We start from the raw sequence: 21,732 nt of genomic DNA, 5'->3' as shown, positions 1-21,732 counted from the left end.
AGTTTCAGAGGGAAAATATGGTTTGAGCAAGATGAAGGGAAGTCAAACACAGAGGCGAGAGTCATGAACTCCCCAAGAACTTCCACTGATACTCCCTTTTATCTAAATATCTAGCTTTCATTTCTGCTTTAAGGAAATCCTTCAAATCCTCTTGCCTAGATACTTCTAGGCACTGTAAAGCAATTGAAGAAACTTTTAGGTGTATGTAAAGCCTCCATAGAGTTTCAGTGTGCCAAAACCAAACTCTCTCAGCTTCAGCTATGACATCCTTTTGATAGTTTCCTTCATGGCCTGTAGCAACTGAGTCATTATAGCTGGGCTACTCTCAGCCAAGAACCACTGATCTCTTTCCAACAACCAGATTCAGATAAGACCTCAATACCCTTTCTCTAGCTGGATCCTCGGTGCTTTCACATTTTCACTTTTTTTTTTACTCCCTGGTAATTAAAAAAATTTTAATTCCATTATAGTTAACATACAGGGTTATATTAGGTTCGGTGTACAATGTCATGATTCAACAATTCTATCCATGACCAAAGTGCTTTTACACTTTCTCTGCTAGGTCAGAAACAGAGAAGAAGGGGAAAGATCACGTCTTTTCCCCCATCCACCTGAGATCCTCTGACACTCAGTTACCAATGGGAATCTGGTTGCCTAAGTTACCCAGTTTCTAACCAGGCTGGCTCCTACTCACTCTATGCAACCTGCTCCTCTGGCTACCCCCACCTTTCTAATGAATGGTTAATTAGTATTGAGAAGATTGCCTGTAACGAAGCACACCTCTCCCAAGTTCTTAAACAGCTCTGCGAAGATTATAAAGAGAATTTAAGGTCCTAGGTCAGAGATCATCAGCATGCTTTTTCTGTAACAACCAGAGAGTAAATATTGTAAGCCTTGCAGGCATCGTGGTCTCTGTTAAAATGATTCAAGGGGCGCCTGGGTGGCGCAGTCGGTTAAGTGTCCGACTTCAGCCAGGTCACGATCTCGCAGCCCGTGAGTTCGAGCCCCGCGTCAGGCTCTGGGCTGATGGCTCAGAGCCTGGAGCCTGTTTCCAATTCTGTGTCTCCCTCTCTCTCTGCCCCTCCCCCGTTCATGCTCTGTCTCTCTCTGTCCCAAAAATAAATAAACGTTGAAAAAAAAAAAAAAAAATTAAAAAAAAAAAAAAAAATGATTCAAGTCTCCCGCCACCGCCTGAAAGCAGTCATAAACAATAAGGGTGGCCATATGCTAATAAAACTTTATTTGTGGACACTGGAGTGTGAATTTCACGTAATTTTCACGTGTGGTGAAATATTCTTTTTCTTCTTTTTAAGTTTAAATATAAAAACCATTCTCAGCTCATAGGCTCTGCAAAAAAAAAAAAAAAAAAAGGCAGGAGGCCAGATCTGGCTTACTTAGATGATTACATACCCAACAGTGTGTACAACAGTAAGTTGCATCATAGTAAATAGTAATAGATCAAAGAAGATAGACATGGTCCAGGACCAAAAGACCAAAACCTTCCTGCAGAAAATGGGATTTGGGTTGGGCCTCAAGGGAAGGATAATATTTAGGCAAATAGTGGAAGGAAATGGAAAGAAGGAAAAAAAAAAAAAAAAAGATGTATCTATCTGGCCTCTGGGTGTTAACAAGAGAAAAATAATGAAATAAGACTGTGGTTGATGAGGGGCACCTGGGTGGCTCAGTGAAGCACTAAACTCTTGATTTCAGCTCAGGCCATGATCTCGCAGTTTGTGAGACTGAGCCGCCCATCAGGCTCTGCGCTGACAGTGAGGAGACTGCTTGGGATTCTCTCTCTCTCTCTCTCTCTCTCTCTCTCTCAAAATAAATAAGCAAACATAAAAATTTTTGAAAACTCATCAGTGGCATGTTTGTTTGTTTTTTAAAAAAAAGACTGGTTGGTGAAGAGGGAAGCTATAGGAGATGTGCAGGGCCTTGAATATCAGAATAAGGAATTTAAACCTGACCTTTGTACAAACAGCATTTTTAGATTATTCTTCCAGAGGAAACAAGGCTGATCTGGCAAGAGAAAGGTGAGGACCAGGGAGAGCAAGATGGGGCTTTTGCAGTTGGACAAAGTATAAGAGTCTGGGTGAGTGTAGGGAAAGTGACAGAAGAGAAGGGAAGTGTTGGAACCGGAACCTGGGGGACCAAACAGAATAAAGCAGACTGAGACTGGAGGTTTGGCTCAAACCTGAACACCTGAGTGAGGTCAGCCACATGTCAGCTGCGAACATGGCAGGTAGGAACGGCTCAGAAGCCAGAATGGAGTCAGGAACCAGACTAGAAGCCTAATGAGTTTCCCGTCGGAGAACCAGGATAGCAAAGGATGATTAGCTGTAAAAGACAGTGACTAAAAGGGAAACAGGAATGTGTCCAGGTGACATCATGGAACCTGTACTGCTAGAAAATGCCTAGTATAAGGTGGGTGTCCATTAAATACCTGCTAAGTGAATGCAGTCACCAATAATAACATGTGGAAAGAGCGTGAGTTTGGAATCAGACCGTAATGCATATCCTATTTCTTCATTCCATAAGCATTTATTATATGGGCCTGGCGCATACAAACCCTCAGGGTCTGAAAAACGAAAGAAAGAGGCCGCTGTTGGCTTCGACGACTCACAGTTGATTGACAGAATCTGAAAGAAACAATTGCTCAGCAATGTGTAAGTGGTGTGACAGATAAGTGTGTGCAGAGGTGTAGCTCTGACCCGCAGTCTCCCAAAGGCAATCTTCTGTGCTCGGGGGCCTGAAGGGCCACGCGGATCGGGAGGATCAGGGAAGTGGGGGGGGGGGGGGACGGTGATGCTTTGGAAGCTGAGGTGTGTATGGCAACTCCAACCAGACAGAATAACAAGGGCTCGTGTTCAGGGTGAGTGAGCCCAGCTTGTTCAGGGATCTCTAAGTGTTCAAGCACCTCTAGAGCCAGAACGTGATGTGTTAGATCAGGAGAGGGAAGTGGGGTTGGAATAGATGAGACCAGAGTGACAAACAGGGGCCAGATCGCAAAGGACTGTGTGTGACATGCTAAAGAGATTGGCTTTTATCCTGAAGGTGATGGGAAGCAAATGAAGAATTTTAAGCAGGAAAGAGACATGATCCAATTTGCATTTTAGAAATAGCAACAGCATAGAGAATGGGCTAGAAGGAGATGGCACTGGGGGTAGGAGAATAATTTCGCAGGCTACCGCAGTAATGAATAGAAAGTGATGAGGGTCTGAACTCAGCTTCGAGGTAGTGGGCATGGCAGGTCAAGAGACAGGAATGACCGGCACGGCATGTGATCATTTTCAGGGAGGGAGGGAGAGAAAGGAGGCTGGGTGACTCCCCAGCTTCTGGCTTGGCATCTGGGAGCAGGTGGCAATGGAGAGGAAGGAAAGAAGGAGGGGAAGAGGACGATTCTGTGTCAACGTCCTTCCATGTTCACAACAGACCTGGCGAGTGGGCGTTATTAGCCCCCTTTTCCAGATAAGAAGACTGAAGTTCAGAGAGTTTAGCCCAGTAGGTCATAGCCAGCAGAGCTTTTTTTTTTTTTTTTTTTTTTTCAGTCCCTGGGACAGGAATGTGGGAAGAGGGTAAGGACCCCAGTTAACCCTGAAAGTCTGCTCAGCATGGATGTGAGGGGCCTACCACAGCGGCTCCCAGCCTCAGTCTGCTCCGTGGGGGAGACCTTAAGGCATGAGCCTAGTCAGAATTTGAACCTAAGTCTTATGATGCCCAAACTCACGCTCTTTCCACTTTCTCGTGCTAGGATAGCCACCAAGTTAGGTAACATAGAAGTTAGTGGGAGTCGACAATGATTTTCTTTTTTTTTTTTTTCAGTATTATTAAGATATAATTGACAGATAACCTTGTATAAATTTGAGGTGCACAACATCATGATTTCTTCGTACACGTATGGTGAAATGATTCACCCGACAGCGTTCTAAATTCTTTTCCTTGTAATGAGAACTTTGAAGATCGACTCTCTGAGCCACCTTCAAATGTACCATATGGTTAATTATAGTCACCATGCTGTGTATTACATCCTTTGAATTTTTTTTTTATCTTATAACTAGGAGTTTGTACCTTTTGACCAACTTCGTCCAATTCCCGCACCACCTCCCCCCTCCACCTCTGGCAACTAAAAATCTGATCTCTGTTTCCATGAGTTTGTCTTAGATTCCACAGGTAAGTGAGATCCTATAGTTGTCTTCCTCTGACTTATTTCGCTTAGCATAATGCCTTCAAGTTCCCTCCATGTTGTTACAAATGGCAAGATTTCCTTCTTTTTATGGCTGAATAGTATTCCACTGCGTGTGTGTGTGTGTGTGTGTGTGTGTGTGTGTGTTCACATCATTTTCCATGTATCTAGTGATAGACACCTTTTTTGTCTTAGCTGTTGTAAATAATGTTACAATGAATAAGGGGGTGCCTGTATCCCTTCAGGACAGTAATTTTGTTTCCTTTGGCTATATACCCAGAAATAGAATTGCTGACTCATATGCTAGTTCTATTTTTAATCTTTTGAGGAGCCTCCATACTGTTTTCCATAGTGGCTGTGAATTTACATTCCCACACACAAGGGTTCCCTTTTCTTCACATTCTCTCCACCATTTGTCGTCTCTTGTCTTTTCGATGTTGGCTCTGACGGGTGTGAGGTGATACCTCATTGTGGTTTTGATTTGCATTTCCCTGTTGATCAGTGATGCTGAGCACCTTTTCATGTACCTGTTGGCCATTTAAATATCTTCTTTGATCTTTGAGAAAATGTCTATCTCGGTCCTTTGTTCATTTTTCATTGGATTATTTGAGGGTTTTTTCTATTGAGTTGCTTATATAGTTTGGATATTAACCCCTTACGGGATGTGTTCTTTGCAAACATTTTCTCCCATTGTGTAGGTCGCCTTTTCATTTTACTGATGGTTCCCTTTGCTGTGCAGAAGCTTTTTAGCTGACATAGTCCTACTTGTTTATTTTTTGTTTTGTTGCCTGTACCTTGGGTATCGTAGAGCTCCATTGTAAGACCTATTGAATTTGAGATGCCCATGTGACACCCAAATAAAGACATCTAATAAACTGGTGGGTCTACTGATCCTCCTGTAAGTTATTTAAACTCTCTGAGGCTTAGTTTTCTCTTCCGTAAAATGGTGATATTATCTATCTGGTAGAGTTAACGCTCACTGAGAATAAATTAATGGAGCGATGGATGCCTAGCCTATTATATAATTTTTATCACACAACTTAGAGCTCGGTTCTTTCCTGTAAGATGTAGGAGTTCAATTTGTTCGTGCACGCTCCATAATTAGACAATACATTCCTCAGTAACAGGGACCTTCTCTTTTGTCAGTCCCAATAAAGTGTCACCACAGAGTGGGCAGTTAATAGCTTCCAGCTGTAGAAGGTGGATAGAGGCCCAGGACGCAGGACCCCGTCCTCCTCCAGCCATCTCTTTCCCAGTGGGTGGAACCAGCATCCATTTCATCACTGGTGCTAGAAACCTGAAGTTCTGTTGAACTCCCCTTCCTCTTTCTCCGGGCAGACAGTCTAGCGCACCAAGTTCCAATGATTGCACCTCTGGGAATTTCTCAAAACCCTCTCTTCCTCTACGTCCTCCCACTGTCCTAGCTCAGGCGTAATCTTCTCCCAGTTACGGGACAACAATAGCTTTCTTACTGGTCTCTTTGCCTCAGGTCCAGCCCCGTCAAATCCATCTTCCAAACAGCCAGCAAAGAAAGATATTTACAATAAGATAGATCTATCCAGAATAGATAGCCTAATGTCACTTCTCGGCTTCCCCTTTAAAAGCTTTCTGATGGACTCTGGGCACCTGGGTGGCGCCGGCGGTTGAGCATCTGACACTTGATTATTGGTTGAGCTCAGGTCATGAGCTCAGGGTCGTGGGATCGAGCCCCATGTCGGGGCTCAGCGTGGAGCCTGCTTAAGATTCTCTCTCTCCCTCTCTCTCTCAAATAATAATTAATTTTTTTTTTCAACGTTTTTATTTATTTTTGGGACAGAGAGAGACAGAGCATGAACGGGGGAGGGGCAGAGAGAGAGGGAGACACAGAATTGGAAACAGGCTCCAGGCTCCGAGCCATCAGCCCAGAGTCTGACGCGGGGCTCGAACTCACGGACCGCGAGATCGTGACCTGGCTGAAGTCGGACGCTCAACCGACTGCGCCACCCAGGCGCCCCTCTCTCAAATAATAAACCAACAAATACAAGCTGTCTGGCGGACTCAAGCTGCTTAGTCTGGGAGACAGGAGGTCCCCTGCAAACTGGCCCTGCCTGTGTCTCAGCCTCCCAGCCCACCTCTCCAGAATTCTCTCCTCCCACCTCCAATCTGAAGGGCTAGGCTCCCGCGAGAGGGAGACATTTGAGGTTCAGCCACACCCACTTTTGTGTCTGGCTTCCTGAACTTCCGCAGGTTGCGCCCTCTGCCTGAGCTGCATTTGCTGTCACCTGACTCCTCAGTCCCCTTTCCAAATCGGCTCAGTTGTCACGCCTCCAGGAAACCTTTCCTGCCTCCTCTTCAGCACCTTTTTGCCACAGCGGACTTAGGTGCCCCTCACCTGTGGTCCCATATGCTCTGTGCACAGCGCCGTCCTTGCTCTGACTACGCTTCGCTTTATCTGTGCAAGGGTCTGTCTGCCTCACTAGCACATGTAGACTCCATGAGGACAGAACATCTCAGTCATCATAGATCTTGGGAGTATGTGTATATACATATACATTTATTCATATATATATATTTATTCACACACACACACACACTGTTCATACCTGCGAAAATATTCTTTTTTTTTTTTAAGTTTTTTAAATGTTTATTTATTTTTGAGAAAGAGAGACAGAGCACGAGCAGGGGAGGGACAGAGAGAGAGGGAGACACAGAATCCGAAGCAGCTCCAGGCTCCGAGCTGTCAGCACGGAGCCCAACGCGGGGCTCAAACTCACAAACTGTGAGATCGTGACCGGAGCCGAAGTCAGATGCCTAACCGACCGAGCCACCCAGGTGCCCCGAAAACATTCTTCAATGTTGATGGAGCACCAGACAACTCCAGTGAAGGCTCCGACTTGTGACTCTTTTTTATTTATTTTTTACACAGCAGTTTACTAAAGCAAAAAATATATTCAAGGTGGGAGAGTGGGCAGGTTCCCAGAGGTGGGACTGGCCCCTACTTTTGATTCTTAAACTTATTAATTCGAAGTCCTTCATCTGGAGGCGCCTGGGTGGCTCGGTCGGTTAAACACCCAACTCTTGAGATCAGCTCAGGTCCTGATCTCACTGTTGTGAGACTGAGCCCTACATTGGGCTCCGTGCTGAGTGTGGAGCCTGCTGGGGATTCTCTCTCCCTCCCCCTGCCCCTCCCCCTATCACATGCTCTCTCCCTCTCCCCTCCCCCTCAAAATAAATAAGTAAACAAAGAAGAAGGAGGAGGAGGAGGAGGAGGAGGAGGAGGAGGAGGAGGAGGAGGAGAAGGAGAAGGAGAAGGAGAAGTCGTCCTTTATCTTGGCTCCAGACAGGACTGAAAACAGAATTCGCAGGACCCACTAAAAACCAGAAATGCAAATCCCCTTGTTCAAAAATCATTAAGAACCTCAAGACAGCAATGGCAGAGCGTTAAACCAAACCCAAGGCTCCTCTGAGCCCAGGGTCTTGTGTGGCTGCACAGGTCGCATGCCCATGAAGCCAGCTCTGGTGCAAGGGTCCTCAAATCAACCCTAACTACTACCTCTACTGTGTTAGGGGCCACTCTGATTTGATTCTCAGCCCTCCCTAGTTAGGAAGCATGGACCTCGTTAGCTCTTTGCATACACTCTTCATCAGACCCTGGTCTCTTTTTAAGAACTTTCATTTTGGGAGCCTTGTGCCACCGTTACGCCCACTCCTTTACCGTGGTCATACTGCACGTGAAAAAGCGTGCTCTGTCTCTCCCTCTCCCTTCCCAGTTTGTCCAAGATCCACGTTCAGGGGCGGCTTACAGATCTAGCCTGAAGCTAGCTAGTAAGGAAGATCTCCTCGGGTCTGATGAGAAGCAGCTTCCAGCGAGTCGTGAGGGTCCCCACCCCCACCAGCGTCCCGCCCCATGTGCCAGCAACCTGCACCCTGGGCATGCTGGGAAAACCTCCCACCCAGGCCTTTGCCCTGGGTCCAGAGTCTGCGCCCTATCTAGGTTGTCGCTGGGACCCACTGGAGGCCACCCACAACAGAAGTGCCTTGTTTTCCAGGCGTGGAGGGCCATACTCCCTAACTCCAGACACTGGCAGTGTGGGAGTTTGGGGAGAGGTGTCCCACACCAGATGCTGAGCCCTGCAGGTGACTGGCCCAAGAGTAGCAGGTAGGACATCTTTGGGGGGCGGGGGGCAGAGTCTAAAAGCAATAAAGTACAGGGGCGCCTGGCGGGGGGCTCAGTCGGCCGACTTCAGCTCAGGTCACGATCTCCCGGTTTGTGAGTTCGAGCCCCGCGTCGGGCTCTGTGCCGACAGCTCAGAGCCTGGAGCCTGCTTCGGATTCTGTGTCTCCCTCTCTCTCTGCCCCCTCCCCGACTTGTGCTCTGTCTCTCTCTCTGTCTCTCAAAAATACGTAAATGTAAAATAAATACATAAAAGCAATAAAGTACAGATAATGCAGAGGGTCAGATCCAGGGCGGGTTCGGGAAGGGGGTCTCTAAGAGGGGGAGAAGGGGGTCAAGGGTACCAGGAGCTGACCGCTGGCCCTTCCCACGTTCAGGGGCCCGTGACGGCCACCCCAACGTCCGAAGCCATGGCCAGTGGGGAAGACGAGCCGAGGAACTGTGCGGTGTGCGGGGACCGAGCCACAGGTTACCACTTCCGTGCCCTGACTTGTGAGGGCTGCAAGGGTTTCTTCAGGTGAGAGCCCCCCTCCCCGTAGAAACGACCTCCCAAACCGCCCGCCGGGCAGCCTTTAAGCCCCAGCACGTGCGCGAGCTTGTCCAGCTACAACCCCCCTGCATCCCAGAGCCCGACTACCCCGTGGCCAGCATGCTCTATCTTGCCAACCTCAACACTGAGCCAACAGGTGATACGATAACAGAGGGAAGGCCGAAGGTTTGTGCTATGGACGCAACCCCTTAGTCGAGAGTGCCGATCCCGTGCCCTACGGAGAGGCTTGTGTTGTACCCTACCCCCCCCCCCCCACCCAGGGACCCTTGGGCACAGCTCAGATTAGCCTACGTCACCGCCGATCCTTTTAGACCACGTCATCTCGGACCCTCACGTCGCCACCCGTTCGCTGCCATCCCCGCCCGCCCTCCCAAACGTCTCTGTCTCCCACAGACGAACCGTCACCAAAAGCACTGGTCTCACCTGCCCCTTTGCTGGACGCTGTGAGGTCAACAAGATCCAGAGACGTCACTGCCCAGCCTGCAGGTTGCAGAAGTGCCTGGATGCTGGCATGAAGAAGGACAGTGAGTTGGCCCCTCCCAACACGAGCATCCATGGACCAGGTCTCTCGGCCTTGCCCTTGGTCCCACAGCGTGTACGTCACACAAGAAGAGTAGAAACAAGTCCGACGATGTTACTAGTCCGCCCAAAACCCCAGCGGCTCCTCGTCCGCCTTACGGTCCGTGATCCCACGATCCTCTCCCTCCTACTCTTTCCGCCTGGCTCAGCCCTTCACGGCCACACTCAAGCCACACAGCGCTTGAGTCAAACACACCCCTCGGGACCCGTGGGCTGGCATTTGCCGTCCCCTCCACCAGGCATCTGCTTGCCCCAGATGTTCACGTGGCTTGACCTTTCTCTTCTATGTTTCACATATAGTGCCTGTCACTCAGTAGGTACTTGATGACCGTTAATCACTTGCTGTCATTTCTCCGCGCCAGATACCCAGGCTAGGCTCCCCACAGATAGTCTCCCCGGGGCTCGCAGAAGTCAATGTGCCCCGGGTTCGCTCAGCTACAAAGCTACACCATCTGTGTTTAATCTCTTCTGTCTGACTCCCAAGGCCTTGCTTTTTCCATGACATCACACGACTTTTCCATACGGAGCAGTGGAAAGGAAACCGTGGAAGTTAAAAACAAACAAAAAAACTCAAGCTCCGTCACTTAAGTGTTTGTGACCTTGGACCTGTCACTGGGGTGTCAGCCCGCTCATGTCTCTGAAAAACACGGATAATAACACCCGCCCCGTCTACCCAGAGGGTTACTGCATCCAGGGAGATTTAACCTCAGAACCCTTGAAATGAGAGCGCTATATGGAAACATACGGTGACGTTTTAGGCATCCAGGGCCCTCCCTCGTCAGTGTTGGCCCAGGAGCCAAACATCTCCCTTCACGACGACCCCCTTACCCTCCACCCTCCCTTTCTCCGCCGCGGTGCCCTCTTTTCTGCCGCAGGGCCTGGCAGGATGGAAAAGTGGCCAGGAATCCCCGGCGGCCCGGAGCCTCGAGGATTTCAGCCAAGCCCTCCCGCCCCACATCCTTCACCCTGCTGGGTACCAGAGGGGTCCCGGACGCGGGGCTGGCAGAGACAGGTGCTCTGGGCTGGTCTCAGTGGCCCTGTCATCTGTGTTCCCCGGACACAGTGATCCTGTCGGCAGAGGCCTTGGCGCTGCGGCGAGCAAAGCAGGCCCAGCGGCGCGTGCAGCGAGCACCCAGCCAGCTGAGCCACAAGCAGAAAGAGCTGGTCCGGACTCTCCTGGGGGCCCACACCCGCCACGTGGGCACCATGTTTGACCAGTTTGTGCAGTTCAGGGTGAGCCTTGACAGGCTTCGGGCCGGAAGGGGACCCCAAGGGTGCCCAAGGGGGGGGCTGACCTGAGGGAGGGGGCTGTGTTCCAGGCACCGATACGGAGGACGAGACTTCTCCAGAACCCCCGGTGTAGACAGACGCCTCAGCCCAGCGCCCTTCCAAGCCAGGGCCGGAGCGGCCGAAAACAGAGCCTCTCACTGAGGCTCTGATCTCTGCAGCCTCCCGCTCATCTGTTCGCCCGCCACCAGCGTTTGCCCGTCTCGGTCCCCGTGCCGCCTCTGCTGACACACTTCGCAGAGATCAACACCTTCATGGTGCAGCAAATCATCAAGTTCACCAAGGATCTGCCCCTCTTCCGGTACGTGACCTCCCCTTTACCCTTCAGGAAGAAAACACTCCAGGAAGTCATAATCCCCAGACGCACGCCAAAGGAAAAAAAAAAGGTCACCGACCCCCCCCTCACCCACCCTGCCTCCTGTCCGAGCACCAGGACCAGGTCGTGAATCCCCAGCTTTGTTTTTAAGTATCTCCCTCAGAACCGGGGCGGGGGGCTCCTCTCCCTGTCTGAAGTTCAGGGTGGAGCCTGAGGTGCTCTCATCCCCTGCTCCCCACAGGTCCCTGCCCATGGAGGACCAGATCTCCCTTCTCAAGGGAGCGGCCGTAGAGATCTGCCATATCGCCCTCAACACCACCTTCTGCCTCCAAACACAAAACTTCCTCTGTGGGCCGCTCCACTACGCGATAGAGGACGGAGCCCACGGTGAGACGGCGCTAGAACCGCAGAGGGCACGTGCCCTCCGAGGTGTGGCGTGCGGCCAGGTGACCCGACGGATCCTAAGCCTGGCGTCTCCCCCAGTGGGCTTCCAGGAACAGTTTTTGGAGCTGCTCTTCCGCTTCCACGGGACCCTGAGACGACTCCAGCTCCAGGAGCCCGAGTATGTGCTTATGGCCGCCACGGCCCTCTTCTCTCCCGGTGAGCGTCCCCAAAGCCCAGAGGGGCGCCCCCGCCTCTGCCCCCACTCCCAGCCCCGTGAACCCACCCACGACCGGGGCTCTGTCTTCAAACCCAGCCTGGGCCCGTTCCGCATGGCAGGCCCGCGCCCGACCCCACCCGTCCTTCCCCGCCACCCCCACCTCCTTCCAGACAGGCCTGGGGTTACCCGGAGGGAACAGATTGATCATCTGCAAGAGGTGATGGCCCTGACCCTGCAGAGCTACATCGAAGGCCAGCAGCCAAGGCCTGGGAGTCGGTACGGGGGGCCCCGGGGGGGCTGGAGGCTACGCCAGGGCACGAAGGCGAGGGAAACGCTGAGCTCGGGGGGAATGCTTATTACTGTCCCTTCCTCTGGGAAACCGGGTCCCTCGGGGGCTCGCGTCCTTCCCTCGTGCCTCGTCTACTTCTGGCATCCAAAGTGCTCCTACGGGCGTTTCACCTGATTTTTTCCAGATTTTTTTTTTTTTTTTTTTTATTCGGTAGAGATGCAAAGTAGGAGCTGGCAGGCTCTGTATAACAGCATTCCTGAGATTGATGACATCCACTGTCTCACCCGTCCTCTCTCCAGGCTCAAGCAGCCGGCCAAGTCTCTCGTTCGCTCTCTTTCCTTGGCCCTTCCCCTTCTCTCCGTTGGGCCCATTAATGTTTCATTCATTCCCCCTTGAAGTCAGGGTCGTTCAGTTTCATGGCCCAGGCCGGTCCCCTGGCCCAAAAGTCCGTGATCTAGTCAGGCTCTGAGGGACACTCCCCTTGTTCTCGGCTGTTCCTCAATGAGCCGGTTTGGCCAGGAGAGGGATGCTTTACACCATAGGACGCACCCACCTTCTAGAACCTGCTCTAGAAGACCCGATCCACAGACTCCACACAGGTGACGTCCTGGCCACATCTGGGGCTTTCTTCACACTTGGCCCTCAGACCTCTGGGTTCAAGAAATACGGCATGGTGAGAGAGGAAAGTGTCAGAGGACCCCCTCGGGGACCTTTTGGAATTCTGGATAAATTTGTCCTACCAGAGCGTGATTTTCTCTAGGGGTCAGACCTAGCTTCGCCGAGGGACAGTTCAGGGGCTCAGGACGTCAGGGCAAGACTCTCAGCTACCTTATTTTCCTCCTCTTTCCCCGGTGACCCCACCGCTTCCTCCAAAGGTTTCTGTATGCGAAGCTGCTGGGCCTGCTGGCCGAGCTCCGGAGCATTAACAACGCCTTTGGCTACCAAATCCGGCACATCCGGGGGCTGGCCGCCATGATGCCACTGCTCCAGGAGATCTGCAGCTGAGGCCCCAGCCCATGTGGACACACGGGACTGGGGAAGGGGGAAATACTGGGGCCAGAGGTTGGGACCGGTAGAAAGGGAGCCCAGTGGTTGCAATGAAAGACCAAAGCGATAACTGCCTCTTCATGCAGTCTTGGGGGCCTTGGGGGATGACCGCGGGGACAGAGTTGTTCTCCGGAAGCACAGAAAATGAGGAAGGAGGGAGCCTCGGGGCGAAGAGGTAAAGAAGCGCCTTCCGGGAAGTGAGGGGGGGCCCACTTTCCCAGGGCAAAGATTTAGCCCTTCAGCCCTCGGGAGACTCTGGGATGGAAAACAGGACGGGGAGCTGATCCCATGCAGACTTTTCTGCTCTGAAGAGGAAGACGCTGGGAGCTTTAATCGACAGGGAGATGTAGAAGGGGGGGGGGAGTGAGGGGAGAGAAGTCAGCCAGACAGACCCCCTAATCCTTCTCCCTCGGTCCAGAGCCACAAGAGCACGGGAAGAGGACGCCGGGGGCGGGGGGGGGGGGGGGGGGCTGGTGGCAGAGGTCGGAGCCTCACGCCAGCCCCTCGGCAGCCGCCCCTGCGGCAGCCCCAGTTCTGAGGAGGGCACGGCCCTGTCCCCCACTCTGCTCCTGGGACCTAGAGGTCACCCAGCAGGGTGGGCTCTGGAGAGGGGCCTAGTCTCTGGCCCTCGGGCACCTGACTCGGAGGCTCCAGCTTCAGCGGGTGCCGGCTCTGGGACAACCTCAGCCCACAGTGATGCTGAACCCACAATGGAACCTGTTGCGCCAGTGGTTGAGGAAGGCTCCGAGGGCTAGGGTGACAGGCAAGGGGGGCATCTTCTTCTCCAGCACGGCACCCACACACCAGTTACTGTCCACCAAGCCTGTGGGGGAACGGAATGTAGACCGGGTTAGGTATTTATTTTTTTAATTTATCTTAATGTTTATTTATCTGGTGGGGGGGGGGGCGGGGCGAGAGAGAGAGAGAGAGAGGGAGACACAGAATCCGAAGCGGGCTCCAGGCCCTGAGCTGACAGCACAGAGCCCGATTTGGGGATCGAACTCAAGAACCCCGAGATCATGACCTGAGCCGAAGTCGGACGCCTGAACCGACCGAGCCCCCCGCCCCCCCAGGTGCCCCTGGACCGGGTTATTTAACAGGCTTGCAGAAAGGGGTCAGAAGTAAGGCGGACCTTCCCTCCCTCGGTCCCCCCAAGCCCTCGGCACCTGCGAATGCCGTCCGAATGACCCTCACCTCTAAACACCATGTTGGCCTGGGGCAGAGTCAGGTGGTAACCAAAGGAGAAGGTTGTGTCTTGTAGCCTCGTGTTTGCCTCAAACTCCACCCCGACCTGAACCTGAGAAGCAGGGCAAGGGCGGGAGAAGGATCTGTCTCAGTGAGGCCTCGAGGAGCCCTGACGGGGGACCCGCGGGATGAAGGCAGGCGGGGGGAAACGTCTGTGCCGTGTGGGTAGGAAGAACAGTAGGCCGGCGGGGCCCGTGGTCGTCTGGAGGGGTCAGAGCTCACGACTGACTTGCGGGGGTGGGAGATGGCGTCGGTAATCTCACCTGTTCGTTGGCCCTGTGGTAATAACTTGCATGGGCCCCACCTGATCCCACATTCAACGTGGCCACCCAGTGCTGGGCTGTCGAAACCAAAGGGGAGGAGACGAGGGGCGTTACTGTAGCAGGACACGGGCCGGAGCCCTCGCCCAGGCCGGCATTTCCCCTCCCCTTCGCTGCTCCCCCCTCACCCCATACCCGAGTACTTCCCAGCCAGGGTCAAGATGGCCCCCTCTTCTCCTGGCCGCCGGTGATAAACTAACTCTCCTCCCAGCACCAGCCGATGGGTGAGGCTCTGCAGGAAGTGAGCGACCACGATCACTGCGGGGTAGTGGAGACACATGGCATCGGTCACAGGGACAACGTCCAGGCCTGCTCCGCCGCCCCGGCCCACCCAAGAACTTGCCAGGCCCCGATCTGCACAGACGACGACGACGACGACGAGGCCTAGCCAACGTTAGCAAGTGATCAGCCAAGATCAAAAGAACCCGGTGCCAATGCCTCACCCGACTCCCCAATCAGGTCAGGATTCCCCAGGGTCAGAGTAGCTGTGTAATCGTCTCCTCGATACTCGCCATCGAACTGCCACGTCAGGAACTTGGCCTGCTGCGTCTGCAGCGGGGAGAAAAAGGAGTGAAGCCTTCCTCCTCCTTTGCGGTCACCGGGGCCTCCGCTCCTCTCGCTGGAGCCCCCAGAGCAGGACACCCGTGGAGGAGGACAGGCTTCAGCGGATAGAGGTCGGGAACACGGGTCACCTGGAAGACAGCCTTGGCTCGGAGCCGCTCTGCCAGGAGGAGCAGGACCTGGGCGTTGAGGCTGCCGCTGCTGTCCATATCCCCTACCACAGTGGGGAACACCTGTTGGAGAGGGTCCCCAGTAAGACCCAGCTGGTGGGGGGCACCGCTCCGCCTCCATCCAACTCGCTAGGATTTCTTTAACAGTACCCAGCGCCCCCTGGTGGAGCCACAGAGATAGACTTCTTCTCGCGCCACCTTTTCCCACTCTCTCCCCTTCAGAGGAAACACAGAGAAGCAGGTGCCCTGTACGCTCTTCCCCATAACACACACATTTCCTCCTCCTCCTCTAGGCCCGAGTCCCGGCTGGGCTTTCAGGGAGATGACCCCGGCGTGAGGAGTCCTCACCTCTGTGGGGCTAAGTTGCCAGTCCCCCGCATAGGCCGCGTGGAGGTGATAGCCTGGCAAGCCCAGAGCACTCATATGCACGGTGTGAGCCACCTGAGGAAAGAGAAGTCACTGGAGAAAAGCGTTCCTGGCGATTTCAACCCCCTCCCCCCCAGCTGCTCCCCAGCCAGATGGCCTTTTAAGAATCCCAAAGATTCCACATAGCCAACACCAGACAAAAAGCAACAAGTCCCACGGGCAAGGGAAGCAGGGAGAGCCCCACATCCTCCCTCATTTGTCCCATAGAGCCTGCTTAAGGCTTGAGTACAAAGGCAAGGAGGAGAGGATCCAGGGATAGGCGGGGAGGGATGGTGAGGAGGGCCGGAGAAGTGGGAGCACCTGGAAATGGCTGCTCAGAACCTTGTTGACAACGAGCTTCACTCCCTCCATCTGTGCTGGGAACACATCTGAAGGGGGTGGAGGGGAGGGGAAGGGGAGGAATAAGCACAGACAAGGCACCCCTACCCCCAGAGGTAAGTCTCCCCTTCCAATCCCATAGAAAGCACTTTGGAGGATCTGACCTCCTTTCGAGTCCTATCACCAAATGCTCCACTCCATTCAGGCACGGGATCCTCCCAGGGGCTGGACGCCCCGGCTGTGAGCTCCCTTTCCTGCTCCCACCACTGGACACCCAGCATTCAGGACCCTCCCCTGCTCTGCCCCTTCGACTTGAGACACCCACATGCCAAGTTCTCACCTTTGCATAGCCGGTGCAGCTCATCGAAGCTCCCAGGGTTGGGCAGAGGTTCCTCTCGCCGGGGGCTCCGGCGGGGCAAAGCCCCCATCGGTGCCAGGCCCAGTGTGTTCCCCATTTCAGTCCAGAGGACAGGGGAGGGGCCGGGGTTAGCCTGAGAAAGGACGCTATTGCTCCCTCTACCCCCCACGGGCCCCACCCCCCATCATCCGACTCCCCAGTCCCAGAAACTTCCACATGGTCCGACGCTACACCTGGAACAGGAAGAGTGGGGAGAGGGCGCCGGTGGGGAGATTGAACCCCAGACACCCCCACACTCCCGTCCCATCTTCGATCCTTCACCCCCACCTGTCACCCCCTCCCCTCCCCTCCCCCATTCTCTAACCCTAGCTGCCACACAGACCTCACCCAGCTTCCCAGTCTTTCTGCTCTCCATTCCTAGGCCCCAAGGCGAGGCTTGCAATGAAGCAGTAGCTCTTACCGTCTCAGACTATCCTGCTGCCCCCTTTCCCCCGGCACACCCCGGTCATCTTGATGGGGGCAGCCATCTTGAGTGATGGCAGAACTGCGGCTTCACGCTGCATTCCCAGCGTGGTCATCCACGCCATCTTGGAATCGGGCAAAAAAAAGACATCAAAGATCCGACCGACCCTCCCTTGATTGGGCCCCGCCCAATCGATTAAAAAAAAAAAAAAAAAGCTGCCTCCCTCTCCCCGCGGCCAATGGGAGAGGAGGAAGCGGAGGAGTGGCAGACGCAGGTCCAGGGAGCTCCAACCCAGGCACTGCAGAGGCGGGCGGGACTTGATTGGTAGCTCCTTAGACTTACTCAAGTGGATGGCCTTAGATCGCCCGGCGTCTACAAGGTCGGGGGGAGAAAAGCTGTGAGTGTACAAGACACTAGAGGGAGCATCTTGGAACTTGGGCCACTTTCACCCTACGGCCTGGAGACCCGTTTTGTGAAGGGCGGCGGACGGAATGATTGTGAGGACTTCATTCGGACCCTGGTTCCTATGGCTCCTGGGTGCCCCCACCTCGAACCCCTAGGGACTCCTGACAGCCCTCCCCAGTACAGCACAGTACACGGTGCACCTCCAGATGAGTACTGCTCGCGAGTACTGCTCTCCCTAGAACATGGCCCCACACCTGGAGGTCTACACCTCCCCAAGTTCACCTTCTAGTTCTCTTGGCGGAAGGGAAATGGGTGGGGGTTGCGGTGGAAGGAGCAGGGGCTGCAGCCTTCGTACTAACGAAACCATTTCCTGAGTTAGGCGTCCGACTCGGGCTCAGGTCATGATCCCACGGTCGGTGAGTTGGAGCCCCCGCGTCGGGCTCTGTGCTGATGTCTCGGAGCCTGGAGCCTGCTTCCGATTCTGTGTCTCCCTCTCTCTCCGCCCCTCCCCCGCTCACGCTCTGTCTCTGTCTCTCTCTCAAAAAACAAATAAAACATTTTTAAAAATTAAAAAAAAAAAAAAAAACTATTCCCTAAAACAGCTGCCCCTTATGGGTTAATCCCCCCCTCCCCCCGTGGCCCAGGTGTTGTTGGCAGATAAAATCTGTTGGTCCCCAAATGAACTCCACTCCACAGCCAGGGACAGTCCATGGAGGGCTCTTCAAGTACTAGGCATTCCACAGAGGAATAATTGAAGATGGAGTAAGAATTTGGGGCCCCCGGTCACTTCCCCCACTAGCCCTCACCTCTCCGACCCCTTCTCTCCTCCCTCACAATCAGAGCTGGCACGGGGGCTGGGGCCTTGGTCCGAGGGATGCCGTGGCCCCTGCTGACTCACATTGGCTGACCACCACTTGAGAATGACCAGGGAACTTCGACCTTTATCCTTGGTAGAGGACTCTCGTTCACTTCCTTTCTTGCCAGGGCCCGCCGTTTGGGAAGGAGAAGGCAGAGGCTACTTTCTGAATTTGTTTTATTGGGGGTGGGGTGTCCTCATTTATCAGCACTCGGGAGGGTCATTCTGGGCTCTCGTGTTTTCTCCCTTCTTGTCACACATTAACTGAACACTGGAGAGATGCGATCATACCTGCCCTTTGGCCCGTCACAAGACTCTCCTAATCCTCGTTCCCCTCACCCCATCCCCTGATTTCTACTCCTTTCTCCTTTCTTCTGTTCCCAATTCCGGTCTGCCAAGTTACAGTGAAGGGGATGATTCTGGGGAGAGAAAATCTACCCACAATGGGACAAAGTTACCCACGGCTGCTGCGGGCTTCATATGTCAGGGCTTCGCAGGGGAGACTAGGAACCCTTCCTGCAGCATTCATTTTTTTTTAAAGCATTTTTTTTTCCAACGTTTTTATTTATTTTTGGGACAGAGAGAGACAGAGCATGAACGGGGGAGGGGCAGAGAGAAAGGGAGACACAGAATCGGAAGCAGGCTCCAGGCTCTGAGCCATCAGCCCAGAGCCTGACGCGGGGCTCGAACTCACGGATCGCGAGATCGTGACCTGGCTGAAGTCGGACGCTTAACCAACTGCGCCACCCAGGCGCCCCAGCATTCATTTTTTAAAAACATTTTTGTAATGTTGATTTTTGAGAGAGACAGAGCACGAGGGAGGGAGGGCCAGAGAGAGAGGGAGACGCAGAATCCTAAGCAGGCTCCAGGCTCCGAGCTGTCAGCACAGAGCCTGACGCGGGGGTGGGCGTCGGGACCACAAGCCTCAAGATCATGACCCGAGCCAGAGTCAGACGCCCAACCAACTGAGCCACCCAGGGGCCCCCCTGCAGTATTCAACTCCGAGGGCTGCCAGCCCCAGACCCCAAAAGAGTGAATGTTGAATAAGCCTGGAGTGTATCCCCTTGGACTCCACTAAGGCCTGCCTCCCCATGCCCCGCCCCCCCCCCCACCATGAGTCCCCCACGTGCTTGTTCTCTCCTCCCCCATTTCTCTGACTTGTTTACTCCAACATGGCCCCTGCCCCATCGGGTCCTTCCACAGTCCTTATCACCTGACAGGGGGCGTGGGGAAGCACCCATATATATATAGCCCCTGTCTCCCCAGTCAGCAGGCACAGACAACGAGGACACACACACTGACCCGGTAGGGTAAGGGATCCAAAGGCCAGGTTTTAATTGTGGGAAGGGAGGGAACCAGGTCGGAGTGGGTACTTAAGTAAGTAGCCATCTCCGGGGAGGGGCTGAAACTGAATGAAGCTCGTTCTGCTTCAGCCCCTCCCCTACCCCCACCTGTTTCCAGGCCACCTTCCCCACTGTCACCACCATGAAGCTGCTGGCAATGGCTGTGCTACTCCTCACCATCTGTAGCCTTGAAGGTGGGTGTGGTAGAGAGAGGGGTCCCAAAGAAGGAGAAGGTGCTGGGGGTCGTAGCTACCCATCTGGCTGCGCTCCTATGCCCCGCTCTAGCCACCAGAGAGCTCAAAAGATAGATCAGATCGTTCCTCCTCTAAAGCTCCCGGAGCTGGGTACCTGTTTGGGGAGGGGCCTGAGAGCTCCTCGATGGGTATCCGGCTAAGAAGGTATGTGTGCGTGCGTGTGTTTCCGTGCGTGCAGGGGCTTTGGTGAGGAGACAGGCGGAGGAGCGGAGTCTACAGAGACTGGTCTCTCAGTACTTCCAGACGGTGACTGATTATGGCAAGGACCTGGTGGAGAAGGCCAAGGGCCCAGAGCTTCAGGCCCAGGCAAAGTAAGTTTCAGTGAAAAAGGTTCAGGGGACACCTGGCCGACTCAGGAGAGCATGCAAGTCTTGGTCCCTGGACTGTGAGTTCAGGCCCCACATTGGGTGTAGAGATTGCTTAAAAATAAAATCTTTAAAAAAAAAAAGAAAAAGAAAGAAAGAAAGAAAGAAAGAAAGAGAGAGAGAGAGAAAGAAAGAAAGAAAAGAAAAGAGAAAAGAAAAGAAAAGAAAAGAAAAGAAAAGAAAAGAAAAGAAAAGAAAAGAAAAGAAAAGAAAAGAAAAGAAAAAAGGCGGGGGAGGGGGTGGTGGTGGTCAGGAACCAGGGAGCTATAGAGAGAAAGAAGGGAAGATCAAAGGTTGCACAGAAGACTGAGCTCAAGGATGGGAGTTAGGGAGGATTAATTTTTTGTTTTGTTTTGTTTACTGTTTATTTTTGAGAGAGAGACAGAGTGCGAGCAGGGGAGGAGCAGAGAGAGAGGGAGACACGGAATCCGAAGCAGGCTCCAGGCTGTGACCTGTCAGCACAGAGTCCAACGTGGGGCTCAAACTCACGACCTGTGAAATCATGACCCGAGCCAAAGTCAGATGCTTAACCAACTGAGCCCCCCAGGCGCCCCAGGGAGGAGGGGGTTTAAGTGGGACGGAAAGATTCCTTCACCACCTCATAGGTCCCATGGACCTCTTGGACAGGCTTTGAATTTCAATTTCTAGGGTCTGTTCCTCTGCCCAGGGGAGGGAGGGCTTGTCTCTCCTCCTCCGAGTGTGGTGGTCATGACAGGATGGACCAGGCACTAAAGTCTGGGGAGCTGGGTCTCATCTCCCACCACCCACAAGGCCCCTGGTCTCTCACACTGACCTCTAATCCTCTGAATACACAGGGCTTACTTCGAGAAGACCCAGGAGCAGTTAACTCCCCTGGTCAAAAAGGCTGGAACTGACCTGATTAACTTCTTGAACAACTTCATGGACCTCAAAACACAGCCTACCACCCAGTGAGGTGTCCAGACCACTGTCCTCCACCCCCAGCTGGGCCCTGGAACTCCCACTGGCCGGGCCTAGAGCCCTCTCCCAACCCGCCCCTTATTTTCTACAATAAATATTGAAGGGGTCAGGTGCGAGCCTGGTGCTTTGGGAGACCGGGAGGAGTCAGGGAATCGGTGAGGGGAGAACAGAGAGATGGGCTCCCACTGGGAGAGGGGTTCGGTGAGAGGAGAGGAGGGCTGAAGAGACAAAAGAGGGAGACAAAGGGCGGGGCGGGCGGGGGGGGGGGTGGGGTGGTGGTGGGGGGAGCTCTGTCTGGGATTCTTCTGCCCACAAGCCTGGGAACTGCTTTGCAGCAGACAGAAGAGCCTCTGCATGGCACGAGGGACGGTGAAAGGCAGGCAAGATTCACAAACTGAGTCCCTGGACTCCTGGCGGTCACAGGAAAAGAGGGCACTTGCCCCCTACTCTGCCCCCGCCAGAACTTCCTCTTGACCATTCTATGAAGAGGAGACAGCTTCCCAAAAATGAACCCAAGACGCTCCCTTCCCTCTCAGCCAGGGGAATACTCCTGCAGAAAATACCCGCATTCACTCCCCTGCCCCCCACGCCCCCAAAGTGCCCCAATCCTTCCGCTGAAAATCTCTCACCTAGACCCCCTGTCTGGGGAACAGCCCTTCCAAACCCCTCCCCCACTATTACCCGGGGGGCCGTTCACAGAACTG

At 53.7% G+C, this 21,732-nt stretch overlaps 2 protein-coding genes across 9 annotated transcripts; one reads left to right on the top strand and one right to left on the bottom strand.

Moving 5' to 3' along the window:
* Window positions 1-8,126: 8,126 nt before the first annotated feature.
* LOC123586272 (apolipoprotein A-II) lies at window positions 8,127-21,137 on the top strand. 4 transcript variants are annotated; one of them, XM_045455288.1, is made up of 11 exons: window positions 8,205-8,321; window positions 8,714-8,853; window positions 9,280-9,410; window positions 10,529-10,698; window positions 10,914-11,053; window positions 11,310-11,455; window positions 11,552-11,668; window positions 11,840-11,945; window positions 19,561-19,664; window positions 19,903-20,035; window positions 20,905-21,137. In XM_045455288.1, the coding sequence occupies exons 2-11, from the start codon at window positions 8,747-8,749 to the stop codon at window positions 21,020-21,022; spliced, it is 1,272 nt and encodes a 423-aa protein (XP_045311244.1). In that variant the 5' UTR covers window positions 8,205-8,321; window positions 8,714-8,746; the 3' UTR covers window positions 21,023-21,137. The 4 variants fall into 4 exon arrangements, with proteins under 4 accessions (XP_045311245.1, XP_045311244.1, XP_045311246.1 ...); XM_045455289.1 differs by lacking the exons at window positions 19,561-19,664; window positions 19,903-20,035; window positions 20,905-21,137 and adding an exon at window positions 12,834-13,075 and having other exon boundaries at window positions 8,127-8,321; XM_045455290.1 differs by lacking the exons at window positions 8,205-8,321; window positions 8,714-8,853; window positions 9,280-9,410; ... (3 more) ...; window positions 11,552-11,668; window positions 11,840-11,945 and adding an exon at window positions 19,374-19,432 and having other exon boundaries at window positions 19,589-19,664.
* TOMM40L (translocase of outer mitochondrial membrane 40 like) lies at window positions 12,013-17,014 on the bottom strand. 5 transcript variants are annotated; one of them, XR_006706715.1, is made up of 11 exons: window positions 16,864-16,990; window positions 16,386-16,636; window positions 16,028-16,095; window positions 15,650-15,742; window positions 15,263-15,364; window positions 15,014-15,119; window positions 14,706-14,828; window positions 14,514-14,590; window positions 14,200-14,302; window positions 12,787-13,828; window positions 12,013-12,608 (listed from the first exon to the last, which is right to left on the bottom strand). XR_006706715.1 is itself a non-coding variant. In XM_045455298.1 (11 exons), the coding sequence occupies exons 2-11, from the start codon at window positions 16,498-16,500 to the stop codon at window positions 12,527-12,529; spliced, it is 975 nt and encodes a 324-aa protein (XP_045311254.1). In that variant the 5' UTR covers window positions 16,501-16,536; window positions 16,864-17,003; the 3' UTR covers window positions 12,013-12,526. The 5 variants fall into 5 exon arrangements, 4 of the variants coding, with proteins under 4 accessions (XP_045311254.1, XP_045311255.1, XP_045311253.1 ...); XM_045455298.1 differs by having other exon boundaries at window positions 13,723-13,828; window positions 16,386-16,536; window positions 16,864-17,003; XM_045455299.1 differs by having other exon boundaries at window positions 13,642-13,828.
* Window positions 21,138-21,732: the final 595 nt, after the last annotated feature.

Source organism: Leopardus geoffroyi, chromosome C3 (genome assembly GCF_018350155.1).
Source record: "Leopardus geoffroyi isolate Oge1 chromosome C3, O.geoffroyi_Oge1_pat1.0, whole genome shotgun sequence".
NCBI lineage: Eukaryota > Metazoa > Chordata > Mammalia > Carnivora > Felidae > Leopardus > Leopardus geoffroyi.
The sequence above is the reverse complement of the archived record's forward strand: the minus strand, read 5'-3'. Positions and strand labels throughout refer to the sequence as shown.